This window comes from Haliotis cracherodii, unplaced genomic scaffold (assembly GCF_022045235.1).
Source record: "Haliotis cracherodii isolate W230 unplaced genomic scaffold, xgHalCrac1.p SCAF_9, whole genome shotgun sequence".
NCBI classification, from domain to species: domain Eukaryota; kingdom Metazoa; phylum Mollusca; class Gastropoda; order Lepetellida; family Haliotidae; genus Haliotis; species Haliotis cracherodii.
In genome coordinates this window covers 37,175,308-37,197,253 of record NW_027266343.1, presented here as the reverse complement: position 1 = coordinate 37,197,253, position 21,946 = coordinate 37,175,308, and the positions used below count along the sequence as shown (strand labels likewise).

The following is a 21,946-nucleotide window of genomic DNA, read 5'->3' as shown; positions in this document are numbered from 1 at the left end:
TTTGTCTTGCCTCTTGTGTTGGTTTTGGGGGCTTAAAAAGTTAGAGTGGTCTCATATTTTGGTGACTGTGCCTTAAAGAGGGACTTGTCTCTAGAATGTACGTTACAGTGGCTTGAAGTTTGTCAGGTCTCTTGTGTTGGTTATAGACGGTTACAAGGGCTTAAAGTGGGACTGGTGTCTTGTGTTGGTGACAGGGGATTAAAGTGGGACTGGTGTCTTGTGTTGGTTACAGGGGATTAAGGGTAGACTGGTCTCTTAATATTGATTACAGGGGGTTGAAGTAGGACTGAAGTCTTGTGTTGGTTACAGGGGCTTAAAGGTAGACTGGTCTCTTGTGATGGTTACAGGGGCTTAAAGGTAGACTGGTCTCTTGTGATGGTTACAGAGGCTTGAAGGTAGACTGGCCTCTTGTGATGGTTACAGGGGCTTAAAGGTAGACTGGTCTCTTAATATTGAATACAGGGGGTTGAAGTTGGACTGAGGTCTTGAGTTGGTAACATTACGCTCAAACTCGTCTCTAGATTGCGTTTTAGGATTCTAAAGTGGGGAACGGATGCCTTGTGTTGTTTACTGGGACTGAAGTTGGACTGTTCTCTAGTGTTGGTTACACTAAGCTTTCATCTTCTGCACATAGACCACTTATCTGTAAGCAATGTATTGGACAACCATTCTCGTCTACAAGCCTCAGATCTCCTATACACAGACCACCTACACACAGACCACCAGGGAGCACGGGTAGCTTCGTCGTCAAAGACTCCACAATTCGCTGTCCAGAGTTGTGTCCCTTGGGCATGCCAGAAACCTAGGACATTGGGTTCGATCCCAGTTCACCCTGAATAATGCTTCTAGGTTTGTAAACACCATACCCATGCTCATGGGTTTCACCAAAGTGGTAAAAGTCTAAGACCTGCAACACTTTGGGCTAAAAACCTTCAACATGAAACTGACATGCAGTGATATAACTGGAATACTGTTCAAAGCAGTGTCTAATCCACCTCGCTCACTCAATCACTGACACGCAGTGATATAACTGGAATACAGGTTGAAGCAGTGTCTAATCCACCTCACTCACTGACACGCAGTGATATAACTGGAATACAGTTCAAAGCAGTGTCTAATCCACCTCGCTCACTCACTCACTGACACGCAGTGATATAACTGGAATACAGTTCAAAGCAGTGTCTAATCCACCTCACTCACTCACTCACTCACTGACACGCAGTGATATAACTGGAATACAGTTCAAAGCAGTGTCTAATCCACCTCGCTCACTCACTCACTGACACGCAGTGATATAACTGGAATACAGTTCAAAGCAGTGTCTAATCCACCTCACTCACTGACACGCAGTGATATAACTGGAATACAGTTCAAAGCAGTGTCTAATCCACCTCGCTCACTGACACGCAGTGATATAACTGGAATACAGTTCAAAGCAGTGTCTAATCCACCTCACTCACTCACTGACACGCAGTGATATAACTGGAATACAGTTCAAAGCAGTGTCTAATCCACCTCACTCACTCACTCACTGACACGCAGTGATATAACTGGAATACAGTTCAAAGCAGTGTCTAATCCACCTCGCTCACTGACACGCAGTGATATAACTGGAATACAGTTCAAAGCAGTGTCTAATCCACCTCACTCACTCACTCAATGACACACAGTGATATAACTGGAATACAGTTCAAAGCAGTGTCTAATCCACCTCACTCACTCACTCAATGACACGCAGTGATATAACTGGAATACAGTTCAAAGCAGTGTCTAATCCACCTCACTCACTCACTCACTGACACGCAGTGATATAACTGGAATACAGTTAAAAGCAGTGTCTAATCCACCTCACTCACTCACTCAATGACACGCAGTGATATAACTGGAATACAGTTCAAAGCAGTGTCTAATCCACCTCACTCACTCACTCACTCACTGACACGCAGTGATATAACTGGAATACAGTTCAAAGCAGTGTCTAATCCACCTCGCTCACTCACTCACTGACACGCAGTGATATAACTGGAATACAGTTCAAAGCAGTGTCTAATCCACCTCACTCACTGACACGCAGTGATATAACTGGAATACAGTTCAAAGCAGTGTCTAATCCACCTCACTCACTCACTCAATGACACGCAGTGATATAACTGGAATACAGTTCAAAGCAGTGTCTAATCCACCTCACTCACTCACTCACTCACTGACACGCAGTGATATAACTGGAATACAGTTCAAAGCAGTGTCTAATCCACCTCACTCACTCACTCAATGACATGCAGTGATATAACTGGAATACAGTTCAAAGCAGTGTCTAATCCACCTCACTCACTCACTCAATGACACGCAGCGATATAACTGGAATACAGTTCAAAGCAGTGTCTAATCCACCTCACTCACTCACTCACTGACACGCAGTGATATAACTGGAATACAGTTCAAAGCAGTGTCTAATCCACCTCACTCACTCACTCACTGACACACAGTGATATAACTGGAATACAGTTCAAAGCAGTGTCTAATCCACCTCACTCACTCACTCACTGACACGCAGTGATATAACTGGAATACAGTTCAAAGCAGTGTCTGATCCACCTCGCTCACTCACTCACTGACACACAGTGATATAACTGGAATACAGTTCAAAGCAGTGTCTAATCCACCTCACTCACTCACTCACTGACACACAGTGATATAACTGGAATACAGTTCAAAGCAGTGTCTAATCCACCTCACTCACTCACTCACTGACACGCAGTGATATAACTGGAATACAGTTCAAAGCAGTGTCTAATCCACCTCACTCACTCACTCAATGACACGCAGTGATATAACTGGAATACAGTTCAAAGCAGTGTCTAATCCACCTCACTCACTCACTCACTGACACGCAGTGATATAACTGGAATACAGTTCAAAGCAGTGTCTAATCATAACGAACACTCATCCAAGCAACAAGCCTCCATATTAAACTACTTTACATGCAAGTCTTGGGACCCCTGAAGAGTTTACTTGATGAACTCAGACACACACAAAGCCAAGAGATTGAGTCTCACCCTGGAGGCTCCCTGTTTGTATTCAGTACATGAGGCTGGGGTCTTTAACTGGCATGCTGATGAACCAATGGCTTAATTGCCTTCAGAACTGCAGGAAACACATTATCAAAGACTTAGAACGGTGGCTGTCCAGGCGTCTTGGGCAAAAGCTAATCATATTTAGTTTCCTGTAAACTGTTTACGTGGATGGTTCTTAAACACACTGAGAGACTAGTTAAGTAGATACACTTATTAAAGGGACATCAAACATGGTTGGAAGCAACTGACGCAGAACTTATTACCATGCGTCATTAATTAAAAAGTTTGGTGCAGCTGTCATGGCTTTAGAATAATGCTTAGTCTCTGAAATGTATTATTTTGATAGAATCAAGTGAGTGAGTGAGTGAGTGAGTGAGTGAGTGAGTGAGTGAGTGAGTGGGGTTTAACGCTGCTTTTAACATTATTCCAGTTATATCACGGCGTGTCAGCTTAATGTGAGAGGAAAGCCTGAAGTGATGCAGATCTAAGACGTTTACCACTTCGGTGAAACCCACGAGCACGGGTATGGTGCTGACAAACCTAGAAACATAATCGGGGGGAACCGGGATTCGAACCCACAATCATAGGTTTCTGGCATGCCCAAGGGACAGCGAATCTCGGCGTCTTGGATGACTGGGCTACCCGTGCCCCCTGATAGAATTAAGTACCTCCATGGAGCCCCAGTGAGATGGGAGATACAGAACCTGAACGTGAGGACAATGATTAGACTTGCTTCCTGTACAGAAAGGGAAAATATTATGGTTGAGGAACTGTGAGATAGGCTTAGGACTTCTACATTTCTTGTAGCCTTGTGGTCAAAGCGAAAGCTTGTCTTGCAGAAGACCCGGGTTTGATTCCCAACATGAGTACAATATGTGAAGCTCATTTCTGGTGTCCCGCGACGTGATTGTCCTGGAATATTGCTAAAAGCGGCATAAAATCTTACTCACTTACTCTTGTGGACAAGCGTGTAGATTTTTGTCAATGTTTTAGGATTGGGGCAGCTGAGTGTCCCAGTAAATTTGAATAAAGTTATTCAAAAAGCCATTTCTTGTTATATATTTTGCATACCTATGTCATTGAGGTATGATAAGTTTATGTCATTGACAAAGGCTTTAGTAAACGATACAAAAGGTGATATATTTAACTTGTTATGCACTCTTCCAACTGTAGAAGTGAAAAAAATGAAAAAAGAGAGCCATATATTTGTTTCAGTGAATACAAACTGACATGTTTACGAAACACATGCATATAAATAGTTAGATTGCAATAACAATAGGTTACCGGTTGGATAAACAATGTAAAAAGCTAAACTAACTCTGTTCAAAAGGCTACATATTCAGAATAAAAATTCAAGAACAAATTTTTGTTCCTAATTTGTTTTTTTCCCCACCTATTGACCAGAATTGCATATGGTGAGTGAGTATGGTTTAACATGCTTTCAGCGATATTCCAGCAATATCACATGGGCTTCACACATTGTAGCCATGTGGGGTTTTGAACCCGAGAGTTTGGCATGACAACTGAAGGAGTTAACCATTAGTCGCCCCTCACTCAAGAAAGATAATCCATAACTTCTTAAATGTTGTTGTTATTCTCTTTTCGACTAAAGACAAAGTTGACATACATATTTCAACCTCTTGAGTCTTTCAATGCGATTTCAATTTCGTGCAAATGGAATGCATAAATACATCTACACACAGGGCTTGGATCACATGAATCAGTGCTCACACTATCAACCACTGGGTGCCCACATGTGATGTTCAGTGTAACAATGAGGTGGGGTGAAATGGGTTTAACGTCCCGTCCAAGATTATTGCACTTATATAGCGATGTGCATGCATGTGTGTGTGTGTGTGTGTGTGTGTGTGTGTGTGTGTGTGTGTGTGTGTGTGTGTGTGTGTGTGTGTGTGTGTGTGTGTTTTCAATGTCTGCTTTTATTAGTCCGGACTAATGCCAATCTTATAGTGCTAGCCCACTAAGATACCATGCCGCAGTTTAACATGAATACCCCACTCAGACACAATATACTGACTCCAAGCCGACAAGTCCTTGTTTTAGCCCCTCCATGCTGAGCACCAGGCAGGGTAACAACAAGTAACATCATTTAACGTGTTTTGGTATGACGTGGCTGGGGATCAAACCCCGGACCTACCACTCCCCGTGCGGATGCTCTACCACAACAAGACCACAGAGGCGGCCAGCGTAACTATGAGGATGTTGGACTGAATGTGGCTACATCTACTAAATCAATATGGTGGATCATGAAAATGTCTGTAGTGCATCTGGTACCCATGGTTAAAGTAATTGTAAAGTATATGTTTGCTATTCTAACGTCAAGATTATATTTGTGCACACAGTAATTGCATTTTCAAAATAATTAATGTTTGATGGGCATGGATATTTTATCTAATAACTACCTGCTGTATAAAGTATCCTTAATATCTGTTCCCAAGTTTTCTAATAACTGCCTGCTGTATAGTGTAACTTATACACCGGTATCTATTCCCAAGGCAGGTGATATGACTGAAAATAACTCCATAGGGCAATGACAAATTCATAAATGCTTGTTCGCCAATATTCCTGAATACTAAGTGAATGTAAGAATATAGACATAAACCATCAGTCAGAAACCTCTTGATCTGGAAATTCTGTCTTCATGACAATTACTATTGACTTTTCATACAGGTTTTCATGGTCTTTAAGTTTAGAATTGATCTCCAGCAACCTATGCTTGTCATAAGAGGCAACTTAGCTGATGCATGTCATCGATTCCAAATTGCATAGACAGATGCTCGTGTGGTCAATAACTGGATTGTCTGGTCCAGACTTGATTACCTACAGATCATCATATAGTGGTATTAACCAATAAACAAATTGTCCTTTAGACATGTTATATATATATAAAAAGCACTGTAAAGTTCTAACTCTCAGGCACAATATAGTAATAATTAAATAAGTGGAGTAAGACTGAACACAGTTTTAATAGGCTAGCGCTTTCAACTCGTACCACGTACAAGTCTCATCAGGCCATAACTGAATAACGGACATGAAGTAGTAACATATAGTTACGTGACGTCATAACATTTAAGAAACTATGACGTCACAATACCAAGGTGACATGAAAAAAAGCGAATCCAGTTTAACCTTTCTCGATGTAAGAATCAATTTAATATCTGGGAGATTTGTACAAACTGATATCTTTTATAAAGATATTCATACGCACCAATATTTGGATTTGGGATCATGTCACCCGTATCATACAAAACATAATATCCCTTACTGTCTCGCAAGACGTATTTGTACCATTGTTTCCAGGAATGATGTTAAAACTAACCGCCTTGCTGAACTTAAGAGTTTCCTACTGCATCAAAATTATCCCGCAAAGCTAATTGACGATAGCATACAGAAGGCGCTAAGTATTGAGCAACTAAAACTGAGAGAAAAGTCTGAAGAAAACAATATGGGGAATAATTTAACTCTAGTATCTACCTTCAACCCTAATCATGAAAAAACATTTCAACGATACCTGCCTATTTTGAATCAAAGCGTTAAAATGGAGAAGATATTGAGCAAATACAAAATTATCAACAGCCAAAGACAACCCAAAAATCTTAGAAAGATTTTGACAAGTTCTAAATTTGATTCTGCTCACTCCTGGTGGATGCAATGAAAAGAATATTGGAAAGACAGAACTAACATCAAAAAGAAGAATGAATCTTCACCGTTCACAAATAAAGCAGCCACACAACCACACGATTCCACTCAGTGAACATTTAGATACATGTGGAAATGGCAACTTTTTAGTTTTCCCGCTATATAAGCTAAATTTTGCTCATGAACCTACACTGTTTCAAAAAGAGCAACATTTCATTCATAAATACGCGCCTAAGTTAAATGTAAAGGCGTAAGTTATTTGCCAAAAGCTGAGCGTATCCTGTACCGCTGGTGGCACCGGTCAAAAACGCATGCAAAGTTAAGTCAAGGAACCCTCAAGTCTCTTACTGAAAAGGGGATGAGTCATTCAAAGGCTACCAGAGCTGAGAAAGGGGTCTCAGTATAAGGCTGCTAGAGCTGCGAAAGGGGTCTCAGTATAAGGCTGCTAGAGCTGAGAAAGGGGTCTCAGTATAAGGCTGCTAGAGCTGAGGAAGGGGTCTCAGTATAAGGCTGCTAGAGCTGAGAAAGGGGTCTCAGTATAAGGCTGCTAGAGCTGAGAAAGGGGTCTCAGTATAAGGCTGCTAGAGCTGAGAAAGGGGTCTCAGTATAAGGCTGCTAGAGCTGCGAAAGGGGTCTCATTATAAGGCTGCTAGAGCTGAGAAAGGGGTCTCAGTATAAGGCTGCTAGAGCTGAGAAAGGGGCCTCAGTATAAGGCTGCTAGAGCTGAGAAAGGGGTCTCAGTATAAGGCTGCTAGAGCTGCGAAAGGGGTCTCATTATAAGGCTGCTAGAGCTGAGAAAGGGGTCTCATTATAAGGCTGCTAGAGCTGAGAAAGGGGTCTCAGTATAAGGCTGCTAGAGCTGAGAAAGGGGCCTCAGTATAAGGCTGCTAGAGCTGAGAAAGGGGTCTCAGTATAAGGCTGCTAGAGCTGAGAAAGGGGTCTCAGTATAAGGCTGCTAGAGCTGAGAAAGGGGTCTCAGTATAAGGCTGCTAGAGCTGCGAAAGGGGTCTCATTATAAGGCTGCTAGAGCTGAGAAAGGGGTCTCAGTATAAGGCTGCTAGAGCTGAGAAAGGGGCCTCAGTATAAGGCTGCTAGAGCTGAGAAAGGGGTCTCAGTATAAGGCTGCTAGAGCTGAGAAAGGGGTCTCAGTATAAGGCTGCTAGAGCTGAGAAAGGGGTCTCAGTATAAGGCTGCCAGAGCTGAGAAAGGGGTCTCAGTATAAGGCTGCTAGAGCTGAGAAAGGGGTCTCAGTATAAGGCTGCTAGAGCTGAGAGAAGGGAACCCGTCTCAGTACAGGCCGGTGACTGACAAGGCAATGAAAGTGGAATGGGGAGAATGTATTACTAAATATATTTCTGGGGTCTGTAAGAGAGACCACTGATACTTGTAAAATCCAACATGCCTGAAGGATGCTAACATTGTTAAAGACTGACAGGACACTTGTGAATCTAGCTGAAAGTATGAAGTGATAAAACCGTTAACAAGCTTACAAAACAAAGGTATCAATGAACGTCTGGCATCAACTCATCCAAGATTTAAGATGATGTATGTTTGTGCTTTCGAAAAGGCATGTGGAGGTGCATGTGGTGGGCATGTGGAGGTCACATTTGATGCATCAGAGACAAGGGTCATGTCTCATGGAGTTTGTGTGTTTCTTCACATAATCAATTGACTTGTCTTTGCATGTGTTTGTGATGGATGCCACTGGTGGGGCAGGATACGCTCAACTTTTCGCGAACACCTGATATCATCACTGCTTGATAGTGATCCATGAACAAGTGCTTATGGTACAGTCGGAATCGTACCTTTATGATACCACATTAGAAGACAGGGTACAAGTGATCTATCAATGTAAAAGTACTTATACTTTAAACGAATAAGTACTTGTCTATTTATAATACCATAAGAGTGAGTGAGTGAGTGAGTGAGTATGGTTTTACGCCGCTTTTAGCAATATTCCAGCAATATCACGGCGGGGGACACCAGAAATGGGCTTCACACATTGTACCCATGTCGGGAATCGAACCCGGGTCTTCGGTGTGACGAGCGAACGCTTTAACCACTAGGCTACCCGATCGCCCCAATACCATAAGAAGATACAAGTGATCTATAGGGGTGGTGGGGTAGGCTAGCGGTTAAAGGGACTGCTCGTCAACCCGAAGACCTGGGTTCGATTCCCCACATGGGTACAATGTGTGAAGCCCATTTCTGGTGTCCCACACTGTGACATTGCTAGAATATTGCTAAAAGCGACATAAAACCATACTCACTCACTCACAAGTGATCTGTCAGAGTAAAAGTACTTATACTTTATAATACAAGCAGATACAGTTTTTGTGACATATTCCACGTACGAGTACTTGTACCTTTATAATACCACAAGAAGATTGGGTCTTGTGATCTATCAGTGTAAAAGTACTTTTACTTTATAATACAAGCAGATACAGTTTTTGTGACATATTCCACGTATGAGTACTATGTACCTTTGGGCGGTCGGGTAGCCTAGTGGTTAAAGCGTTCGCTCGTCACGCCGAAGACCCGGGTTCGATTCCCAACATGGGTACAATGTGTGAAGCCCATTTCTGGTGTCCCCCGCCATGATATTGCTGGAATATTGCTAAAAGCGGCGTAAAACAATACTCACTCACTCACTCACCGTGTACCTTTACAATACCACAAGAAGATTGGGTACAAGTGATCTATCAATGTACTATACTTTATAACACAAGCAGAATGGGTACATAGGTACAAGTGTGACCTATTCTGCTCAAATACTAATATTAGGGCCTATCTTTGCGCAATCTGTATCCCTGCCTTACCTTTTCAGTCTTAGATAATGTTATCTTTTCTTTGGCAGACACTGACTACTGTCAGTGCCGTTGTAATCGCATAACTGCATGCCATGCACCAAAACAAATCTGTAACCTTGACATTTCAGTTTCTTCTGCTGAGGACTTCTCTCAGCAACGACATGCACCTTTCACTTAAATCAGCAGCAGTAGAGAAAGCTGGGCTTCGTAAGGCCTCCAGAAATGACTCCTGACCACATGGCGATACACATGGTTTCAGAAAAGCAATTAACATCTTATTTCAGGAACACTGATTAACTTGTGCCAAGTATTGTCCCTAAAATATTCTAGCACTCTTAAGCCCTTGGCAAACTTTCTAAACAAGTTCCCAAAGATTTAATGTGAACTGAATCACATGAGACGAGGCAGTTTAATGCTTCTTGCTGGATCATAAACCCTGAACAGATTCGGACTCTGTTACTCCTGTGACATCTTCCCGAGGCAAGGGAGTTAACTGACTTTATAGCTGAAATGAGTAGAATTATCATTTAACTGCCCGCATGTTATCAAAAATGAGCGGGCCACTGTAACTTGATAATGCCCTCATATTGCTTGAGGGGGCACAGGTGGACCAGTCGTCTAAGGCGCCGCGATTCGCTGTGCAGGGTGGCGTCCCTTGGGCATGCCAGAAACCTATGATTGTGGGTTCGAATCCCGGTTCGCCCTGATTATGTTTCTAGGTTTGTCAGCACCATACCCGTGCTCGTGGGTTTCACCGAAGTGGTAAACGTCTTAGACCTGCATCACTTCGGGCTTTCCTCACACATTAAGCTGACACGCCGCGATATAACTGGAATACTGTTAAAAGCGGCGTTAAACCCAGCTCACTCACTCACTCATATTGCTTGACGATGGGCCATTATCATGCACGTTGTTAGGTGACGTCATAGGGATATGGGAAGGTGATGTCACGTCCAATAGTGATGCCATTTGGTTTGTTCTATGGCGTTTCCATATTTGTAAAAGTGGGTCAGTGAAATTTGTGTTGATTGCACTAAATGTTTCACTAAATTCTATCCATTTTAGCTATAATAACGGTAACGCTATTTTTCAGAGCATTATCATTTGCAGAAGCCCTCGGTCGTTCAATCAACTGCACTCCTTCGTCAGGAGTTAATGGATGACCTTGGGCTTCTGCAAATGATAATGCCCTGAAAAATAGTGTAACCCTTATAATAAAAGTCCAGTTTCCACCCTTGCCAAACTAGGCTGGAATTCCAGTGGTACATTTTGGCTGGACTAATGAGTCTATGCATATTCCAGTCAAAATCGCATAACGAACTACACATCCGGTTTGTAAACAACACAGATTTCAACGTGCAGATTTCAGTTGACTGCAGGGTTTTCTAAGCATGTGTAGTGCCAACTGGGTGTCAACAGATATTTTGCAAATCTTTTCTTTTATCAAGGTGCTGAAGTGATTTGATGCACTTCACTTCACGTATTACCCTATTTCCCGCTCGGGAAATACAATAATTCTGACACTCATTTCGTAAAAATCAGTATGACACACATGCTCATGTAATCATCTCTATGTCAGCAGCACTGTTACAACAACAATCTCCCTGACTCTGAGAGTTCATGTAAATATGACCCACATATGAGAAATGACTGTAGATGTCTTCACATGCTAGTTGACAATGAACCTAAGGATGTCTGAATGACTGGGAGTTTCTATCACACAACATGGCAGTTTTACACTACTAGCATTTCAGCACTGGGGCGAGCGCTTATGATTCATTACTCAACAGGCAAAGCTCATGGCAAGGAATAATTTCATTATTCATGTGTTCACTTCACCACAGATACAAGCACATATTAACCTAACAATGCTAATGTAAGTGGATAGAAAACACTGCCACGTTTATTATTCATGTTTTCCTGTATAGAGTTCAGAATGATTCTTGCAGGTGTTCATTTTATGTTACACTGAAAATAATCATGGTTTGGGACAAAAAGCCATCATTATAAAACACAATTAACCACCATACATATTTATCATCTAAAATGAAAATATAACGCATTAAACATAAAGTGACAGTTCTGTTTTAAGAAGGCTTTGAACATTATTTCAGTGAATCAATACCATAGAAGGGAGTGGGTATGGTTTTACGCCACTTTTAGCAATATTCCACCAGTATCACGGCAGGGGACACCAGAAATGTGCTCCACAAATTGTACCCATGTGGGTTCGAATCCGGGTCTTCAGGATAACCACTGGGCTACCCCATCGCACGAATGATAAAGAAAACAGTGAGTCATTTGAATTTCCCACTGCACTTAGCTCTTAAATAGAAGCAACCTCACAGTTGAACAATCAGGACTCTACATATTGTACCCATATCTGGAAAAGAAACCCAGATCTTTTGTGAGAAAGGTCAACATTTTAACCACTAAGCTACCTTACACCCAAGAAAATAAAGAAAATATACAGTAATACCAAACACATGGGACAGTAGCATCTCAAGAACTGCTTCTATTTTAACAAACCTGGGACTTAAACGAGTGCAACAACAATTAATTGCCCACCTTCTCTAATTGCCCATGAACAGACTTCAATACATTACTACTAATGATAAAGTCAGGTGCTTATCACATCCAAGTCAATTAATGGCTGGATGGGTTCTTGTGCCATCCATAACCTACACACTCCGACACTGAGCATGCAGCCAGCTGTAGTATACATAACACTGCCCACTGTATCTGAAGACGTAGGAATCTTGCAGCCAAATTTGGCACTGCACATGGGCAGAATTAGTGGCCAGAGGAGCTCAAACAAGTCTTCTGGCTGACTGGACGTCCCTAAGAGTGACCAACAGAACCAGGAGTAACACCCGGTGATAAGAGAGTTTATACCCCGAGTGTGGAATACGAGAATGCCAGGAGAAGTGAACGTGATGGATGACAGTAGGCGGAATGATGCTAGCATCAGGATGAAGGTTGGTGCACATCGGTTAAGATAACTGGGGTGTGTGGTGTGCCTTGTGTTCATCTCAATGGTATATCATCCAGAGTAATGTCTAACATATGATACCATTTTGGCATTATGTTTGTTTTCAGATCTGAAACTTTCTTCTGACTGGGTTTATAGTGTCTGGTTTCTGATGATAAGGTTAATGTCACTTGGTAAATATTTATGGATGATATTATAGATTTAACTGCTAATGAACATATAAACTCATGACAGGTCAAGCAAAGAAAACACATTAAAACTGAATCAGCAAATTTTTTGTTGGCATTGTGTCTGTGTTTCATCAGCGCCAACACCTATCAAAACAAACCTTGACAATGTATTTTTTTGTCAGTAATGCATACTATCTAAAGAGCTTATGAATTCATAATCTAAATTAACCATATATTATAAATACATGACGTATATTATGAAAAGGAAATTGTATTATACATAACATTTATTATGAAAAAGAAAAGGTATCAAATATCTCGGTATAGTTCAAGGATGCTCCATCTCTCCAAGCATACAGCAGGTTGTTTATATACATATGTCAGTCATACTGTAATGGAATGGCAAGCTTGACAAACTTAGGCACTATTTAATGTCCAATCATCTGGCCTGGTGAAAAATAACTATACACATTACCAAGAAACAACAAATAGAGATGACTTCTCTCACAAATAAACAAACAACAGTCTAATTTTAGTCACTTGTTGGTTATGTTCATTGTTTCTCACTGATGACAAGTTTGACAGAAGAATATTCATGTAATTAACCAATCTGTTAAATAAAGAATTCAACCAAAGAATACGCACATAAATTTCTAGACTAACATCTAGTCTCTGAAATGAATATATTTGACAGATAAAAACAGTTAATTAAAGTTATGAAACATACTAAAAAGGAGCCCAGAGACTCTCTTCATGTGCCTGATACTGCAGAATTTTGGACTTGCCAAATATTATAGACTTGCATCGGCTGTATTGGATAAATTTGTTTCTGGGTCTGTATGACAGGCTAAATAAAAAAATTCATCAAATAGCTATTACCTGGGTAAAATATATTATTTTCAAAATTTCTAATGGTGGTGTTTCTGGGCCAAGGTCATCTCAGAACAAATAGAGACTAACATAGGGATCAGTGGCTCAATGGTTGCGGAGTCTGAACATTAATTAGATAGTGTTGACCACCATGGCAACTCTCTGTGACTTAGCTGTGTTAATATAGGGGTGTACTCTGGTGGCACAGATCAGATGGTCATCATTAACTAGCTGTTGGTTTACCTGCTCCAGGTTCAATCACAGGTATCAGGTTGTCATGATCACTGTGAATGAAGTAAAACCCCTCTCACTCATTCACTAGTTCCTTCGGTGTGTCGGGTAGCCTAGTGGTTAAAGCGTTCGCTCGTCACGCCGAAGACCCGGTTCGAATCCCAACGTGGGTACAATGTGTGAAGCCCATTTCTGGTGTCCCAGACGTGATGGAATATGGCTAAAAGCAGCGTAAAAAAGCATACTCAATTATTCACTAGTTCCATTGCGAACTAACAAGTCAATATAAGTCAATATATCCCGTCCAATACCCACATATATTCCATCTTACCCTATTTAAGGATTCTTTGAGGAGATTAACGGAACTATTCCTCAACTTACACAAGACTTATACTTGAAAGTAGACATGTAGGTTACTAAATTATTCTGCCCCTCACCAATCCCACAAAGACCCTCAGTGTGAAGGAAAAGCCACAAATTTGTATCTGTCTGTTGTTTAGCACTGCGTTCAGCAATATTCCAGCTGTATGACAGCGGCCTGTAAATACCCAAGGCAATCCAGTAATTGACATCATGATGTACACAATTGGATATGATGACATGCGTCAGGCAAGTCAGCAAGCATGACCACCAGATCTGTTAGTCACTTCTTACGACCTCCGTGGGTTGCACGGAACAATGCTAACCCAGAATCCCCAGAGAGTCGTTTGTATATGAAACTCAGACGCGTGGCCAAGAGGCATGTACTTCCTAATGTGTCCATCGTGGCTGATTCATCATGTACAGTGAAGAGTTTCTGTGTTAACGTATTAGACAAAACAAAGACTGGCGATACTGAAATACTGCTGGCTTACTTCATTGCTTAATGAAACAAAAGTAGAACTTTCCATTTAACATTCTGCGTATTGATATTGACTCAGCTCCTTATCTGCTGGATTCAGATCCACTAACACTATTTTCATCAATAATGGAAGAATATAATTAAAATTTACATATATTTCGAGACCTATGAAGATCCGGGTTAGAATAGGCCTTCAGCAACCTATGATTGTCGTAAGAGGCAACTAATGGGATCAGGTGGTCAGGCTCACTGACTTGGTTGATGCATGTCATCGTATCCCAATTGTGTGAATAGATGCTCATGATGTCAATCACTGGATTGTCTGGTCCAAAGTCGATTATTTACAGACCGCTGTCATACTGCACGAATATTGCTGAGTGTGGCGTTAAACAACAAACAAACATACAAACATACATTTCTGCTGACATATAACACACATAAAGGCATTTATGATGCCTCAGTGTTTTTATATAAACCATCAACAAAACTAAGTGACGTTCCATTTCATTTTCATATTTAGCCAAATCAATCAGTCGTAGCTGATTCTGTGCATGGTTATAAGTATAGGGATTGTTTCCCCTTGACGGCTTATGTTTGGCTTTGTGATGAAAGAAGGTAAAATTGGATGGCACTTTTGCCTAATTTTGAAAAATAAAAATTAACATATTAAATGAGTGAATGATGTTTTATGCCACAGCCAGCAATATTGCAGCTATATGATGATGATACTGAAGGTCTATGAATTGTTCTATCTTTTTTTGTCAAAAGCTGTTATATTTTTTATGTCAGTCAGTCTTGTAAACAAACTAGAAAATAATATATGGCCTAAAGGGAGTTCCGAATGTTGTAGCTTTGTGACGTGGAACCATGATGAGTGAGTGAGTGAGTGAGTGAGTGAGTGAGTGAGTGAGTGAGTGAGTTGTGTTTAACGCTGTCAGTGTTATGTCATGATGTGGGAGAAAACCCAAAGTCATGCAGGTATTTGGTGACAACTACACAAGACCTGGTCTAACAATCAGCTGGGATTCAAACCCTAGTGTCTTGGAACTGGGAGCAGCTGTGAATGCAGTCTCCTTGTAGTTGGTAGCATTGTAGTTCTGTGAACATGTGGAAAGACAAAATAAATCGCAAACTGAGGCGAAAATTTAACCAGTAAACTTCTTACTCAGTCTTGACATGTTTCATACATAATTTGATATTAGTACGTCAGTGACTCAAAATAAACGTCATTTGCCATTTAGATTACGCTCAACTTGCTGGCTGTTCACTGTGACTGCCAGAGATGACAGTGTGCCTCAGTTTCTGAGGTTGCCACTTAGGATGCTATCAGGAATGCACATGTACAAATGGGTCATAAAAACAGTTTCCTGCCTGTAACCATGCAACTAGATTATCCTTCTCACAACATGTCTATAAGATAGGAATAAATTTCCAATCTTTTTCTAAACTTGTCATGTGGTTTCCATATTTAGGCCAGAACAATATATTTTCTTGTTGTTTGACAACCCTAGAAATAGTAAAATTGGCAATTTCTTTTATTGCCATATTTTATTTCTTGCCTCTTGGTTAACTGGGTTGATATTTCTATTAATAAAACAAGAAATACCAATAATCTGGCCTTATCAGATCTCACAATATAATATTACAAACATTCGTAACTACTGCTACTTCATAACGGAACAGTTCCAATGGCACCATTTCACAAAGCGATTGTAGTGCCTAAAGGTGCTCGTACCATTTTAAAGTCCAACTATCATGAAAAATAGTGATAGGTTTTTCTTACCAAAATATAGCCAGTATGATGTACAATAATGAAGGCCAAGAAAAACAGGTGTGAAAACATAAACTCAGCGTGAACATATTTGGAGGTCTCAATTTTTAACAATCCACACTGAATCTTTAAAAAGCACTAACGAGGAGGCATGGCTTAATTAGCATGGCCAGCTCGGCCTGCAAGCTGGGTGGAGGTAGGTAACTATTCCAGTTATATCAGTTTAATGGGAGGAAAGCCCGAAGTGATGCAGGTCTCAGGCATTTACAACTTTGGTGAAACCCACGAGCATGGATGGTGCTGACAAACCTGATAACATAATCGGAGTGAACCAGGAATTGAACTCATAATCATAGGTTGCGCTGATGTGCCCAAGGGAAGCAGCTCTGGACAGTGAATTAGATGACCCATTAGTTCAAGGGTACAGCCCCATATGTGGGTACCAAGGCCTAGCACATCTGTGTTTAAAGTAAGTTGATCTTGTAGACAGCTATTGGATCAGTCTCTGAGCCTTTAGCTGTGCTCCAGTACCAGCACTACTACTGTCATAGGTGAATGTCAGAGTATGGGAGTTATGATCATCTTAGCGCTACGACTGAATACTAGGGGAGGTGAAATGGGGTTTAACGTTGCGTCCAAGATTATTGCACTTATATAGCGACGTGCATGTACGTGTATGTGTGTGTGTCTGGCTGCTTGTACTAGTCCTGACTGATGCCGATTTATAGTGCTAGCCCACTGAGATACCATGCCAGGTTTTATATGAATACCCCACTCAGACACAGTATACTGACTCCGAGCCGACCAGTCCTTGTTTTAGCCCCTTAATGCCGAGCGCCAGCCAGGGTAACAACAAGTACCATTTAAACGTCTTTTGGTTTGAAGCGGCTGGGGATCGAACCCCGGACCTTCCGCTCTCCTGGCGGACGCTCTCCCATTAGACCACGGAGGCTGTCTTACGACTGAATACTATGAACCTACTCTTTCCTCACCAGGACATCCTCATGAACCCCCATGGGTCTATGGTTCAATGTTTGTTGTTTAACACCACACTTGGCAATATTCCACCTAATTGCCGATGATCTGTAAATAATGAAGTCTGGATCAGAGAATCCAGTGATTGATATCATGAGCATCGATCCACCCAGTTGGTATAATATTGCTGGCATGTATTGCACCTCTTGTCATGATTTTCTATACATTTCTCTCAGTCAAAGACTTTAAGGGAGACCTGGCTCTGACAAACTGTTAATCCCATCATTTTGATCCAAGTTGTTCCTTGGTCTGCAAAGTCGAATTTTAGTATGAATACTGCTCAAATGAAGTTAAAGAGCATCCGATCCTTTCATATTACTATATTTAATGTGTGAATCGGCATTCCTTAACTCCTTTTGAGTAGTATATATCAGTCTAACTGTTAATGGTTACCTTCATTACACTGAGACATTGTCATTCGTCACCACTCGCCCCCTATCGATGAATGTTACCGTATATCGCTGTGTACAAGGCGAGTTTTTCGTACTTTAAAATGAGGGGGCTAAGAAGGGGGGTCGTCTTATACACGGAGTCGAAGATCTCACATTTTTTTCCACTGGCAATGTCAACCGGCGTCCGATAGCCAGCCCAGCATTTGACAATAAAACTTTGCATTTCGTCCTAAATAACTGTTCAAATAACTATTTCCATACATAAACATGATTTGTATCTCTTTTCCTTGAATAAAGTTTAATAATTTCTGCAAATAAAGTTGAAATGACCCTCGCCTCGATGCAGATTGTCGAACCAGCTGACACGGTAAAACAATCAACATCCGTGAGTAGAGAGCCGGAAGTACCAGTAATCATTTGCATATTGCACATGTGACCTAACATGTGATAACCGGTGAAGCTGAAATCAATTCCCGCTGTTTTTACAGTTGTATTAACAAGTGTTGGAGACGGTGTGTACAAGTGATTGTGGAATAAACACGCTGAATGTGAAGCAAACATAAGCCTAGTTAGTTACAACATAGTTCATTGGCGATTAAATTACTCACCATTGTCTCTTATATGTTATTACTTCATAAATGAATTTTATTTTACGGGCACCAATTTGGTGTCGTACCGTGTAAACACAAAATGGCGACGTGTGCCGGAGTTACACATGCGACCTATCATTGTAGAAAAAAACCAACGCAAGATAAACATATTTTTATTGCATATATAAGGTTTGTGTGCGCACTTGTGATGTGTGCGAAATACGCATCAGTCGGAAAGCGCACATTAAATCTCCAAAGTAACTAACTAACTAATTTGTGATGTCCGTGTGCGAAATACGCTACAGTCGGCAAGAGCACGTTAAATCTTCTACCGGTATATCAGTCAGACTTGTGATGTGTTTCATTCCAGGTCGCCTTATACACGGAGTATAGGATTTTGGGTTGATTTTTAAGGCGTGTACAGGGGGGTCGTCTTATACGTGGGGTCGCCTTATACACAGCGATATACGGTATGTGTGAAAATACGAAAAACCAATCAGAATGCGTGTATGGTTTCAAGTACTTCGTCAAAGAATCCCTCAGAAATAATTTTTGATTTTACATATGTCTTGCATCTAAAAATATACCCAAGACACAGTTAAATGTGTTCAATCATACTTTATAATTCTGCACGTCCCGATGTGCTTTAAATTGCATCTGAAATATATATAATATATGGCGAAATATATGTGAACCATTACGCAACGAATTGACAATTGTTTTAGGTATGCCCGTTTGCGTTAAGACGAAACCCGGTCGCAAAAATGGCCATGAGAGGAGCACAAGTCGCTATTCGGCTTGTCCCGGAATAACACGAGTTGGTCACAAATGAGACACCAAATCAGTTTTACACAAAGAATCACTGCATGCCTCGGTGCCAAGTAGGGGACCGCCATGACCTGACTGTACATGTGGTTCAGCATGTCCCATTGGCAGTCACCAGCAAGCTGCCATTGGTTTGCTGTGACACTTACCATACTGATTACAATGTGCTCTTACTTTTCATCTGTTAATCCTGACATGTGATGAAAATATTATATACTTATGCATGCTAAATGTATTGATTCCAGTACAGACCCAGTACTTCATGTTTCAAGAGCTGACTAGGATTTGAAATAATACATCATCTGTATTCTGTAATCAAAATTATCTTGAAATTTCAACATTGGGTAAACAATGAGTGAGTGAGTGAGTGAGTGAGTGAGTGAGTGAGTGAGTGAGTGCGGTTTTAAGCCGCTTTTAGCAATATTCAAGCAATATCACGATGGGAGACACCATAAATGGGCTTTACACATTGTATACTCGGACCCCATGGTACCGCGGCATTCATCGTATCGCGGCATTTGTGATTTCTGATAGTTCACGCGGGACACGCCTCTTAGCGGCTGTCTATTAATGCAAATCGGTAACCAGGAAGTGCTCACTTCGTAAACAATTTCAATTTCCTCGGAATGTTCCGTCTGCTATAAGTAAGGAGTTATTAATCCGTCAATATATATTTCTGGCATCTGTTGTAATATTGCCTTACCCCCATCTATCAATGGCCAACGATATAACCCGCAGTTCCCCAAGTAAACTTTCTCGATCGACCTGAACTAGATCATCTGCATATTCATGGCGACTAATGAGGTAACGGAAGTTACGTAGTCCGCACATTTTTTCCCGCTCTGTGCCCAGAATCTATCGGGAGATCATAAGGGCCATAATGCCAAACTTAGAAATACGTTCTTCACTAGAAGTCAAAAGATAAATACATACTTTGGGCATACTAGGAGTGCTTTATATATATTTATTGTTGACTTTTAACATTTTTCCATTTTGTGACAAATTATTGTCATCCAATTTTTTTTAAACAATCTTAAAATATCATTTCTGATATTTTGTTGTTGACTTACAAAAATATTTTTCTCTTACTTTTCGGTAGAAATGCATTGAATACCTATTGCTGAAAACACATTTAGAATTTTACTTGTGCTGTCTTTGCACTTGTCTGGACAAATCACTGATGTCTGGCATGATCATACCAAGTGGTTGGTAGAATTATGTCCTCTTTTTGTCCAATTCGGACCTCCATACACAACTTTTCTCTGTACCGCGATACGATGGAGTTCTCACCCTTGTCAAACAGAGCGCGAGGCCCGGCTTTTACTCGGAGCTACTAATGTGAATAATGAACTTTTATCAGTAAAATATGCATTGTTTGATAAAATGAATGATATCTGATACAGAGAACACGAATAATCATAAAGGTTAGTGAGTGCATTTTGTTCTGTTTAGCGTACATGACAAGTACCGCGATACCCCGAGGTTGCAGGCTACTCATGTAGGGAATCGAACCCGGGTCTTCCGCGTGACAAGCGAAAGCTTTAACCACTAGGCTACCCCACCACCCCTTGATTATCATGGAAAGCGTGGGAAACTTTGTATTGAAGTATTTTCATGAAGTGATGTTTCTTTTGCTGTTCAGTGTACAAAAGAAAATACTCTAGAGGGTGTTAAGAAGACTTAACAGTGGGCCCTTATTGGAGTAGGGTGCTCAAAATGGCAAATACAGTCTTTTAAATATTCAAAGAAATAGATGTATTTCAGTTATTTAATTCCATCATCAGGGTTATATAATGCCGAAATGAGCGTCCAGTTTGCACAAATGTTTTGAATGGATTCTGAAAAAAACACAGCGTTGCTTGTCAAAGGAAGCACAATAACAATGTACCCAATTCTTGACAAAGGTCTTGTAATTGAAGTAATTATGAAATCTTTTTAAGGTTTCATTACTTTACAGGACCATCATATTCCCTTAGGAACGCTTACATTAATTATTGGGGACCTGTGAAGATTCAGGGTTAGAAAAGGTCTTCAGGAACCCATGCTTGTGGTAAGAGGTGACTCACGGGATTGGGTGGTCAGACTCGCTAATTTGGTTGATGCATGCATGTCATCATACCAGATCAATGCTCATGATGTCAATCAGTGGATTGTCTGGTCCTGACTTGATCAGACTGCCTTCATACAGCTGGAATTTTGTTGAGTGTGGCGTTAAACAACAAACAAACAAACAAAATTATTGGGGTCCACTGGAACCCTAGACTTGTAGTCAAGTAAAACTCCACATCATGATTAAAATTAATTAACCAAGCATAAAGCCAACATTGTAAAAATAAACAAACAACTTTTCAAAAAGAACCATACCAGAGCCATTCCCAACACATTAACATTTACAATAATTACTTTTGCATGGGGCTTGATATATTGTGTTGGTTTCAACACATCAATGATAGATATGATCCATCCATGTCATTTCCTCAGTTTTGTTGGCAAACTCGACAAGGGATGAGTTGTGTGGGGAGAAATGGCGGCAGTGATGGTCCTGTTGAATGAAGATTCCTCCAAGCTCAGATGACAGCAAGACTCTGCTTGCTATAGCCAGTGTTATAGCGTGGGCCGCGGAATCCCTGTCTGTTTGAAGTTCACTGTGATAGCAAACCTAACCTTCTAAACGCCAGGCGGGAATTT

At 40.9% G+C, this 21,946-nt stretch overlaps 1 protein-coding gene across 1 annotated transcript in view; it reads left to right on the top strand.

The window, feature by feature from the left end:
- Positions 1 to 12,288: 12,288 nt before the first annotated feature.
- Positions 12,289 to 21,946, top strand: part of LOC139453348 (F-box/LRR-repeat protein fbxl-1-like) — a 64,498-nt gene continuing 54,840 nt past the window's right edge. Inside the window, exon 1 of the mRNA XM_071235019.1 lies at positions 12,289 to 12,519. Within this exon, the coding sequence (XP_071091120.1) occupies positions 12,457 to 12,519 (63 nt within the window). The 5' untranslated portion in view covers positions 12,289 to 12,456. The remainder of the gene's footprint in view (positions 12,520 to 21,946) is intronic.